This window comes from Micrasema longulum, unplaced genomic scaffold (genome assembly GCF_059751315.1).
Source record: "Micrasema longulum isolate JH-2025_06_02 unplaced genomic scaffold, ASM5975131v1 h1tg000705l, whole genome shotgun sequence".
Lineage (NCBI taxonomy): Eukaryota > Metazoa > Arthropoda > Insecta > Trichoptera > Brachycentridae > Micrasema > Micrasema longulum.
In genome coordinates, this window is record NW_028277901.1 from 239,939 (window position 1) to 253,071 (window position 13,133).

Consider the following 13,133-nt stretch of genomic DNA (forward strand, 5'->3'; position numbering starts at 1 on the left):
TCGAGCTGTGCAAATTGAGTTTGTTTTCCAATTAACAAGTGCCGAGTTTAAATTGTAGTTATAAATAAATATTATCAAACAGTGCTAAAAATAGAGTGGACATATTAATATAATAGTCGACGATTTTCTGCTCGCTGTGGTAATTTTAGGATCCGAGTAAATGTTAGTCTGAGCGGGAAATGGCGGGCCTGTTGGTGTTGGGGGCGCTGCTGGGGGCGCTGCTGGGGGGCGCGGGCGCCTTCAACCTGGACACGGAGCACTACACGCGCCACGGAGCTCCCGGGCTGCGCCCCTCCATGTTCGGCTTCGCCGTGGCGTCGCACCGGGAAAGGGGACAACCATGGTAAGACTGAAACATAATTACAACTGATTTTACTCGATTTGATCGCTGAGATTTACTCGCTCGACATTATTATTAAAGTAGGAAATGTAAAAAGTATATGTCAAGACGTACGACATGTCTTTGTGATAAAATATCCAATATCTTTGTCAAGATAACGATTTCTTTCCTAATCGAATCCCTCGAGGGTTTCACTTACTATTTTACGAGTGTCGGATTACAATAGAAGTAAGATATTCGAGATCTTAACGGACATATTTATTATGGAAAATAAAATTAGTCCCAGATAAATCTTTAAGATGATTCCCAGATTCCATATTGTTATAAAATTGCATAGTAAAGTGCATATCGACGCTAGAAAATAAAACAGTTACCGAGCGATATACTTATAGCAACCTTACAGAAGACCGTCGTATTTTAATTTTTTATTAAAATTATGTCGGAATTACGCTGAGGTTTTTTAGTAATGATAATAAAAAACTTTAATTGGCTCTTCTCTAAAGTTGGTACATAACTAATAACTTAATAACTTTTGCCTTTCCAGCGTCGAAGTGTTTAAAACTTGAGTAACTTTAGAAACTAAGTACAAGCCCTTATCGCTCAAATGTTGCCTATAGGCCAGGCGTTGGGATTAAAATATTGCTGAATAATAATTTTACAACAAGGATGCATAACGTAGGTACCTATATTGAAAATTTCATATGCGTATTTTGAACAAAAAGCCTCGAAATTGTTAATAGAAAAATTACAAGCATTTTTGGGATAAAAAAAACATAATAATTAAATAATATTCTTCATCAACACAGTAGACATACCTATGTATCTAACATTTGGCAGTTTTAGTAAGGTAATTAATTATTTTTTGTAAAAATAATGAGTTTTCATATGTAATAAACGGAAAATGTACAAGGTACAAAGTTTTATGAAAACTCTCGTAGATAACATAAAATTTGTAATGATTCATGTCGGTAAATTATAAAAACTAAAAAATATTAATTCTATTGCGTATATTATTGTAAGAGAGGATAATAGATAGTTAGTCAACTTAAAAATGTTCAAATTAAAATTTCAACATTTTTGTGATATTTCGTTGAAAGCAGAACCAACAAAAAAATGCAATTAATTCGGATAGTTGTAAAAAAAAAATAACCGCTAGTAATCCGTTAACTCGTACGTATTATCTACAATAATAATTTCAAATAAATTGTTATTAATTTAGACTCTTTCTGATGACACTGAGCTATGCTTGTTTTCATCGAAAACCTTCGCCATTCCATGGAACGATGCGACGGACCCAACATCCCTAATCTATTTTTAAAACTCAGTCCTTTAGCGTATAAATGGTTCGAAGAACCTATATAACATATTGTAAAATACTAAAAATGCTCCATTTATTGCGATTCACGACATAAATCATAAATACGAGTAGTTCATTATTTCACAATTACTGGAGAAATTTAGGTTATTCGATGTAAATCTATTTGATAATTTTGATTGGTAACTAATTGAACATAATTTGGCATCCACATCGGGTAATTCACGCGTCATTATAAACATATGTGATCGGAGTCACCACACACCTACAGGCATACGTATAGAGAGTGCTCGGAATGTGTACAAACATTGGAAGAATGGAATATTTGGACAAAACAGCGCAGTGCCAAATTTTCACCTTGAATATTTCGCAATACACGTAATATGCATATTTATACATTCTGACACATGTACGTACAAACACTAGGCAATACATACACCGATAAACTAATTACATACTAATTATATTAGAAGCCTACGGATAAATAAACGTATCTACTAAATATTTATAAACGCGTGAGTCATCGTTCTGAAAAATATGTTTTTAATAAAAAAGGAAACGATTGGGAGAATAGTTCTGGAATTGGCTGGATTGCTCATTTTCAAATAATCTCATTGTTATCTGTAAAAAACATAATAATAATTTAACATGTCAAAACCGTAACTCGAATGGGACTTTTAAACGTCTCTTTACTATCGATCTTTGTGTCATAAAAAGTAAAGTGATGTATATTCGTTTTTGCAAAAATAATTTTGCGTTAAATGATGGGTCGCCCCAATTTACACCAAATAATCTCCCTTTTTATCCTTTTGTGTTAGCAGGAGGATAATCTCTTGTAAAGAGGTACTTAGCCTAACTTTTGCCAACTCGAATAATATTGTGGAGGATCTGGTACAAAGTGTGCAGTATTGTACTCACACTCTCTTAATCCGCAACATAACCAAACATTAATGACGATCATTTAACCGTACTTAGTAAAAAGTTAGGAACACCCTTTCGTATTACAACCCCTAATGCTCATCGGCCATGTCCGTCCAATTCCAGACTTTCTTTCGATAAAAACTAAAATGCGCTTTATGACCCGAAGCTTTTAACAATTCAAAAATGTTTATCTTAAATAGCGTGACGTTTAAAAAACTTTATCATGATTTAATATATATGTTGCAAGCTGAACCCGGCAATGCTTTGCAATTACTTGATTTGAGTACACACTCGTAAATGGATTAAATGAACACAATCGAAAGTTTTATATCAATTATTGTGTTTAGTTCAAATTAGATTTGCATTATTATTTTTGTGTTTCGGATTACATAAATTGTGAGGACACGCGATGACAGGAAATTTCGATAGATAGGTATTTGAACACTGTTTTTTTGCCCCAAAAAAACTAAAAATATATTTTTTAAATACGGTGCATACGAACAGTGCCTTTTATATATGTACACAAGATGAATATAACAATTATCGTATTTTGATATCTGTAGTTTTATTGTATGATAATCAATTAAATTTGGTCAGAGTAAATCTTACTAGAGATAAATAATATATTTTATCTGACCTTTTAAAAATATTGACGTTAGAAAATGAGTGTATTATTAAAGTCATTATACCATTATTGAAGTGCAATACAATAAAAATTAAACTATATGATTTTAACAATACCCATATTTTAACAAACAATTAACAAAACAAACTTCTTTAAATAACGTCGAAAGTTCATCTAAACAAACCAATGATAAGAGTGTTGTGACAGATTTCAGATTAGCCGACCTACCGATCAGGAAAACTCACCAAAGAGAAATAGTGACGTCACGCGCAGTGTAATTTAAAAAATAAAAAACTTTTAAAAATCACAGCGTTTTATCATACCTACATAAAAGTAATTTAAAAATGATAGTCTGTTAGCAAATAAAAAAAACCACTGAACTTCATCATTTGATAGTCTGTTAGCAAATAAAAAAAACCACTGAACTTCATCATTTGAGCCCTTACAACTAATGTTTTATTTATTTATATAATATTCAAAACGTCTTAATCCACACGACAAGTTAAAATTAGGATGGGTTGATTTATATTTTTTTGATCTTAGAAGCTACTTTCAGGTGAAAATTCAGCAAAATTATATCTAGTGAAGATTATATTACTATTTTTAAAGATGAGTTTTTTTTATATTTTAATATCATTCAAATACTTTACTTCATTGTCAAATTAAAACAAAATATTAATTGGGTCTAGATTACTCACCGTCCATGCTCTCTGTAGCTGCAAGACGTGCTGCAACCTAGCTCCCATATGTTAAAATAGATTTTTTAAAATATTTTTATTAATAACAAATAAAAATACAATATTACAACTAAATTCAATTTTTTACATTAATCAAATACACATATTTACATTAACGTTTCCCATTACGTAAAAGAAATAAACAATTATTGTGTACATAATGGGGAGTGACGTATTACAATAGATTATTTTACTTTAATCAATAATATTTTTAGAATAACATAAATAAATTACAAAAAAGATATAAACGATGTTTTCAATCAGTGTTACATAAAGAAGAATTATAAATGTATTTTTTTACTTCTTTCTTAAATATATTATAATTGGAAAGGTGGAACTAGAATCCCAATCGTCCATGCGCTCTGTAGCTGCAAGACGTGCAGGGATACTTATTTATTGTGCAGCGCCCTTAAGGTGATTTTCACAAAAACGGCGCTATATAAATTATCCAACTATGTATATTTATTAGTTTGGCTTTCTAAAGTTCTGTAAAAAAATAATGAAAAAAATTTATAGAACAATCAAACTGAATTCCCGTATATTCCCATATGTATACTTTATCGTGTCTTGTGGATTTATACGATCGTATGAAATGAACTAATGTCTTATGTCTAATGTTTTAATTTATTAGTACCTAGAGACTGTTTACCGAACTAACAAAATAAAGTTTTATCTATGTTGCATTGTGTTTAATCTAATCTGCTACAAGATTTGGCTACTTTATGGAAGGTACACGAAAATATCTAATTTGGTACTTTCTAGTTATATTGTAAGGAAATGTGTTGGGGATTATGGTGTCCAAAGTCGGCCCTTCGGACATTGAGTTCCGGTCGCTGGTCGGGGGATTCCCCGCTCCATCAGCCAGCCCTGTACACCGTGTACGCGTGCGCAGGATGCACTCTTCCAATCGTTTCAATAAATGCACTATCCCTTCTTCATTACTTCTAATCTCCAGTAGGTAGGCTCTAATTTCAGTATATAGCGAACAAACAAATAAACCGTCGCGCCGTTTTTCCGTGGGGGTAGGCAGAGGTAATAGAACGCCACTTAAATTTGTTTCTTTGCCCTTACATTCTTTAATATTTTTCATTTATTTTTTACATACAATATTACATTTTTATTATTTTTTAAAACATTTTTTGAATATTTTCTTTTACAGGACTCACCAAGCCAATTTATATGGCTTGTCGGTAAAGATCCTTTACGATTTGCACTGGTTAAAATGCCCAGAGAGAATAAAATACAAGCTGTGCTGGACAGTATTCAAATCCTTTCATGAAATGGCTCCAAAATACCTATCGGACCTTTGTATTTGGGAAAATACATGTCAAAGAAAATCTACTCTTAGGTGAGCATTTGATTCAGGAAGAGGAAAACTTGTTGAAATCCGGCGCTCCCCAAACACTAGATTTGGAGATCGTGCTTTTGCCGCCGCCGGCTCCTCTGCCTGGAACCAATTGCCTTCAAACTTACGAATCATCGACAGTCCCAGTCAGTTCAGATCCCAACTAAAAACCCACTTCTTGAAACTATCATACCCTCAATTTTAAATCTGGAAATATAATATATCACTTAAGTTTAGTTAGAATGTAAGTTTAGATATATAATTGTAAAGCGCCCTTGAGGTGATTTTTTACAAAAATGGCGCTATATAAATCAGCCAAATATTATTATTATTATTATTATTAAAATATACAATAACACTACATAGTTGTATTATAATAATTACTGCAAACTTAAATATAAGGTGCGAAAAAAAAGTACATAAAATTTATGTTTTCAAATAATATTTAGAAAAATGTAAAAAAAAAGCAAAAAATAAGTAAATGATATTTATTTGTTTTAAAGAAACAAACAGTCGTCAATGATATAATAATATTTTAAAAAAAATACAGTTTAAAGACAGACCAGCAAAGTTTCTAAATAAAAATTATATATATTATTGAATTGTGTTACAACAAAAGGATGTGTTTATGTGTATTAGTGTGGGAGTAAGTGCTCAGGTGTGTGCATCATTAAATAGTAAGTGGGATCGTATCGCAGCCAGAAATAATAACTCTTAATTTATTTTTGAATAAATTAAGACACTGGATTAAAAGTACTTCATTTTAAAAATAAAATAATAAAATTAGACGACTTAGATATCTTAGAAATTAAAAAAGCGATTCATAGTAAGAAAAAAATAATTAATAACCAAACAAATAATATTTCTTTTAGTCCTCTCCTGTCTAGCTTCGAAAATATTGATATCAAATTACCACCCTTGTCAGAAAAAAAAGACTTGGTTTATTGGGTCCACGTGTAGTATTTTGTAAACATGATAAAAATAAAATAGGAATTAATTCATTAGTTACGTAAACCTTGACGAAGAAGCTTGTTTGCTTTAAAACCGGTCGGTGGAAAAAAAAGTTAGTGGTTAATAACAAAGTTGTTTTATTTGTTTTATCAAAAAATGCTTGCTTGAAGATGGTTTTTATGTGACTTTTGACAATTACCAAGACGGTATGTTTAACGATCATCTGTATTTATCTACCGAGCGATTAAAAAGCCGGCTCTTTTAACGTCTCCTTTAACGTCTCGAAATTCAATTCGACTTCAAAATGGACTTATTTCTGAATATGAAAAAAACGGGTAGATGCATTATTTATCACTTGTCATAGTAAAAATCATTTCACCTGTTGTATACATTTGTTTATTCACTTTTTTCACAAATGTGCTATTGCGTCAATTTCACTTTTTTATGGCTGGCTGCGTTCTACATAACTACGTTTAATTTTTCATCTGAAAATGTACGAAATACTGGCTACTACTGCTAAATGGTATAAATAAATAAACACTTTATTCTCAAACTATGTGCTGTTTCACTATTTAACTTAGTTTTGACTTGTCACTAAAAGTAGTGGCTTAAAATAAACCACCAAAGTGCTTCTACCCTCTCAACAATTTAGACTACAAAACATAGAAGATTGTTCTACTTCTACAGTAATTCGACATTTACCGTTTATTAAAGCTTAAATTATTTTTAAATCATGTTTACAAAAACTATCAACAAAATCTTGAAATAAAATGTAAATGTGACAATAAATAATTAAGGAATAAATACATGAGTCTGAATTAAAAAATAAAAATATTTGCGTTTTAATAATTTATCCGTGTTAGAAAATGAGAAAAAAGTCATTGGTTGATCGGGGTTTGAACCTCGGACCTCCTGATCCGAAGTCCGCACACTACCTGTCTAAATTGTGCACACATTGAATATAGTTTTACCAAACATTCATCCTCCATTATTAATGTCCCATGTCTCTCGATGTCATCTTTCGATAAGACGCTTCTATGTTGACAGACAAAAAATGCACATTTCAAATCGTACACCCACTGTGACCCCTATATGTCCCCCCTAGCACTGGAATCTCTTACTAGTGCACTTACGAGTTATATCCACTCGATTTCCCTTTTAAAGATTTATACTTGAGAGTAGCCATCGAGTCAAAAACAATCGTCCGGGGTTTTATTTCACACGAGTAATAGTATTATTTATTCCCCGGGCACGGATAATTATTGCATGAGTAATATTCAAAAGAATAACTTAATAAAGACAAAGTGAATTGAAACTTAAAATATGTACATGTTACATAATAGCTTCACACCGCGGGAAGCGGGAGTTGGCCTGTTGGTGTAATTAAAACATTTGTTTAATAGATTGAAATCTCGGGAGGATTTAATTAATGTTTTCTATTAGACAGTTAGCAACGTGGACACATGCGTTTGTATTTATTTATTTATTCTGGATAACGTCTATAGCCCCATTTTCATGAAAACCATCCCAACACGTCTTGCAGTTACATAGCGCACGGACAGACGGTTAGAAATCTAGCCCTATTTTAATTTTACTACTCGATGGTTTTTCAAATATTTGATACTACTAATAATAATATTTATCTGATTTATATAGCGCCAATGTAGATTATTTCTTTTTTTTTCATGTACCTAACGAATTTTTTTATTGCATGCTACTTTTATGTGTTGATATGCCGTGTATTTTTTAATAATGTTTTTGTTCTGTACAATATACTCGTACATGATGATACGAGTATTGTTTGTTAAAGTTTTATTCATCCCAACTCAACACGGGACTTTGGTTCCATGGAGTTGGGATTTGTGTCTCAATTAAATGTAACACAAGTAAACTGTTAATAAAAAAATATATATATCGGGAGAAAATTATAAAACAATTATGGACAGACTAAATCATGATCCTAATAGTGTATCACTGTGGCTAAAAATTAATAAATTAAAATTAAATGTTAACAAAACTAACTATATGAATATAGGAAACAAAAGAATAGAAATTACACAATCAATTGTAATAGAAAATGAAAAACTTAATGAAGTCACTGAAATTAAATATTTAGGTGTAATGTTGGATTCAAAACTTACATTTCACCAAAACGCTAAGATGGTAATAAATAAGATTGCAAAAAAAATATCAATTTTGGGAAGGATCAGAAGATTTATTGATAAGGACTCTTGCAAAACTATTTACAAAGCAATTATTGAACCACACGTTAACTACTGTAGTAGCATTTTATTTTTATCAAACAAAGAAAACATAGATAAACTAACTGTATTACAAAATAAAGCCTTTAGAATCATTTTGCAAAAAAACAGATACACGAGGGTAAAGTCGATGGTAAATGAAATTAAATTATTAACACATAAACAAATAATATTTTACAATACAATGATATTTGTTCATAAAATTATAAACTCTAATAAAAAAATAGAATTTTGGAAAAAAATTGATCGGAACCAGCATGAACACGATCACAATACTAGAGAAAAGAACAAAATTAGACTTCCATTTAGGAAAAAGGCAAAGTCACAAAATTCCATTTTATTTAAAGCAATTAAAAAGTATTACGAAATGGAAAAAAATATTTATGAAGAAAAAAACATATCAAAATTTAAAATAATGGTCAAGACATATGTGATAAACAATTTATAAATTAAATATATTTGCAATGTTATTATTAGAACACACATAACAATATGTATGATATGTGTGCCCTACTTTAAGATTTAAATAAAAAAAATATATAAAAAAATTAAAAAATATTTTACAAATAACGTGACTGGTTTATTTATCTTTTTCTTATATTACGACTTTTTGTGTAGCTACAAAGCGCATGGACAGTTAAAAATCTAGACCATATTTTCACAGTTGATATTTATGTAAGTGTTTACGTGAAGTTTATGATATTTATTCAGCAAATCTACGTAGTATCGAAGCTAATATCACCAAACGTCTTGCGGCTACAAAGCGTATGGACGTATACAATTCTAGCAAATACTACTTTACTTCCACAACCCATTTGTAATACAATTGAAAATGTATTTATTTTTATCGACGCTCTCGCCAACCAGTGAGAAGAAAATGTTGTTTTATATTAGTCGAGAAATAAAGAACAAATAAAGTGTAATGTAATGTACAAACATAGACAGAATGGTAAATGCTATACCATGTAAACTGAACACTTAAACCTGGCAATGACAGGTCATAGCCCCGAATCTGCTCTCCATCTCTGCTGTAATTTACTACCTGATTATCCCTTTTCAGAATGATGAAGTTCAGTGTCTTTTTTTATTTGTCAATAAACTATTAAACTAAGCCAAAAAGTTTTAAAAATTATTTTTTTATATCGTATTATCAGCACTATGATTTTTTAACGTTTTGTATTTCTGAAATAACTCCGCGTGTGACGTCAGAAGTTCTTCTATGTTAGTTCTTCCGATTGGTTCGTTTACGGTAAGCTCACCGAATATTCTTCACAGTTTCACAGCTCATATTTCATTGGTTATTTAATAATAATAATTTATTCATGTAAAGTTGGATAATTTATATGGCGTCATTTTGTTTATTAATTTGGTTAGCTTAGTTGGTTCATATGAACCAGTGACATCGTTCAAAGTAGTGCGGTTTCATTAATATATATATATATATATTTTTAGTACACTTTCAAGAAACTTTGCCGTACAATTTAATGCTCTAATTTTTCCACGCGCAAGAAAAAAAAAATTGTATCCAATTTCAAACTAACTTTTTGTATTTTTGTATCCAATAAGGCTGAAGTTCCTTATTCAGGGCTGCATTCTATTCGATTCGAAATAATTACGAATTTTGATTACGCATGCATATAAAAATAATATTTATACTATCTTTTACCTGGATTTCTTCTCCGAGTGGATTATTTGACAAAGTGCGTTATCTCATTTCTCTAAAATACGTAATCATTGATAAAGATATTCGTGAAACGAGTTATAATAGGTAGGCAAGTCTTGCTGACCTCAATATGGTAGCACTCTTCACTCCCACTGTGCACCTATATCTGTACTGTGGCTCTCTGTCTCCCTACACCCACGCAGATCAGTAAAGTTCCTCAATGGGATTCTTTAATACGTCATTACAACACAGTTGAACACAGTGTGGCGGTTGTGCTAACAATTTATACAAACGCTCATTAAACTATGACCATGTATCTATATAATATTATGGGACTATAACAGTTGGACTGAAGGCAATATTTTGCTTCAGCCTTTTAGACACTAAATAATTTATATCGTCGGTCGACGTGCATTTCCGCCAATCTACTAGATCTGTTGGCTGCCAATAGGTTCTTCTAGCGATGTACACGTGCTTAACTAAATGATAGACCGTCCAGAGTCCTACCAGTAGGATTTTGCGACCTTCCGATGCATATTTTTAGATAATTTTTATGTATCGAATTTTTCTCTTAGCGATTTTTCGAATCATGTTTCAACGATCAGTCTGGCGAAATGGCCGTGAGCAAAAAACGTGGCGTTCGCGTACGGGCAAAATCTACATTTTTTGATGAACAAAATTGTGAAAACACGTGGAGTCACACACGGGGCATAGGTACTGCCAGCGGGATGACACGGTGTTGGACGTTGGACGTACTGCCAATAGAGTTGCTATCATGTGTTAAAGTGGAGAAAATAAAATCACAACTTGATGGAATTTTTGTGTGTATACGCATACATACAAACATTTCATCTAGACATGTTTGTATAGTATTAAAACAGACGTCAAATTTATAAATTAAACAATAAAAAAAAGCGTTGGCAATTTACCATTTACATAATCTACTGCAGTACCGAGCGACGACCACGAGCGGCGTCGCCATCTCGCACACAGCCAATATGATTAGTTTTATGGTTTCTAAATTACGAATGGCCGAATCTACAAGTCGTTAATTACAGGGAACCCGTTTAGATTGGGATTCGGATATTTACACAAATAATGTGTTCAAGTTTCGATATACCCACAGCGAGCGCTAGTACGAGCGGACGCCATTTCGGTGATAAATAAATTCTCAAAAACGGGATTTTTTTATCAAGCGAGGTAGTGAAAACCTTACCTTCTTGTACACAAAGCTGCATACTTCTGTGAAACTTAGTATTTCCATACACATGGCCATTATACTGTCTAAATGGATTTGCTTAAGGCATATAAAAAAAATATACGAGTAAATTGTACACGTATTTTATTCATCGTAAATGTTTTTCACTTGTATACATTAAATAAAGCACCATTTAAATGCAGTTTGATATATTAGTCTAAAAAATTGCGAATTGGTACGCTAGTCTAATGGGTTTAATAAGTTCTGGTTTTGTGTTCGTTTGGGTTGAGTATGGAGTAAAAAGAATTGTTTTTTGCCTGAAATTCGTTAGAAATAGGTACCGTGAGAAAATGATTTATAGAATTCGTGAAAGGATCATGTAAATGAGGACTAGATTTCTTACTGACGTAGTGTAATCAAGCTCCCATTTATTATTAAAATCGATCACACTCGGAAAATCACTCGACTAATAAACGTGATCTTGAATTATTGAAAGCTTTTCACGAAAGTCTCGCTCGAATGCTAAAAATACGATAGAAAATAATTTTGATTAATTAATGAATTAATATGTACCTTTTTGGGTGATCCCGTGCAAGTTGGATTCGTTCCAACGTTTTGGCTACCAGGCTTCAGGGTAAACTGAGTGTTATGTAGAAAAAAAAAATTGTTTCTGTACTAGTAATTTGTACCGTGTCGCAGTCGGCAGCAAGCACATTCCGAGTCATTGTTGTAGTGTGTAGTGCCGGGAACCATGCTGAGTTTAATTTCAGCCCGTCGTCTTCGTTTACGTTATTTGGGTGTTTGTGTATTTCAATTGCCCCTTCCATTATTCGTGCACTGTAATTTATAGATTTATTCAAAATCTTTAGTTCAAAGGCGAAAAATGTCATGCGTCTATAAAGTGTTCCGCTATTGCAGATTTTTCCGGGTGCCCAAGTTTAGACGTTTTTTTATGTTCACCAGTTATTTTATTTGCTGCGCGCCCTGTTTTTCAAATGTACACTTTGTCACATCTCTGGCAGCTTAGTTTATAAACTGCTTCAGTTTCCAGGGGATTATTGTCGTTCGGATTTAGTAAATGGTCGTTTATTTTTCCCACAGCCCTAAATGAACGCGTGTTTTATAAATATATAAAACTTAAGCACCTATTAATTAATTAGTCAGAGAAATATGCCTTAAAAAAATTCAATTAGTTTGGTGATAGATTACGAATATAATCCATCGTTTATAAACTTGAAAGATTAAACTATTGAATTAGCAAGTTTGTTAAAACAATTTTTTTTCAAAATTAACTTTTTTGTATTACGTCCAAATAGTATAATTTAGTTATAATGAATAATTTTGTCAATCTAGTTAATATTGCAAAGATGTGTAGTGCGTTCAAGGAATTTATAAAAAAAGCGTCATATAAACCATCAATTAAAAAAATAAATAATGTAATCATTCCCTTTTGTAAAACAACACTAGGACAGCGGCATGCCATGTCCTTGCCCCTAAACTGTAAAACTCCTATAAAAATAAAAATGACAATGTTTTCTTTTCCAGGTAAACTTTTTATTTGCTTTCGTATTTATTGTTAATTAAATTATCTAACATGAATTTAATAATTTTTGCTCTACATCTATTTTTTATTTTTTCTATTTAATATTTTCCACTGATTCATATTAATAAAAAAAAAACAGAATCTACCATTCAATTTTTATTTCATGTACATATGTATTTATAAATGCATCTCCATCATAAATTTCATCTAGAGATTTGCACTGGTTAAAAAGCC

General features: G+C 31.5%; 1 protein-coding gene across 1 annotated transcript in view; it reads left to right on the forward strand.

Moving 5' to 3' along the window:
- Positions 1-33: 33 nt before the first annotated feature.
- Positions 34-13,133, forward strand: part of LOC148279545 (integrin alpha-V-like) — a gene marked incomplete at its 3' end in the record, with an annotated part of 88,837 nt that continues 75,737 nt past the window's right edge. Inside the window, exon 1 of the mRNA XM_088229763.1 lies at positions 34-343. Within this exon, the coding sequence (XP_088085889.1) occupies positions 180-343 (164 nt within the window). The remainder of the gene's footprint in view (positions 344-13,133) is intronic.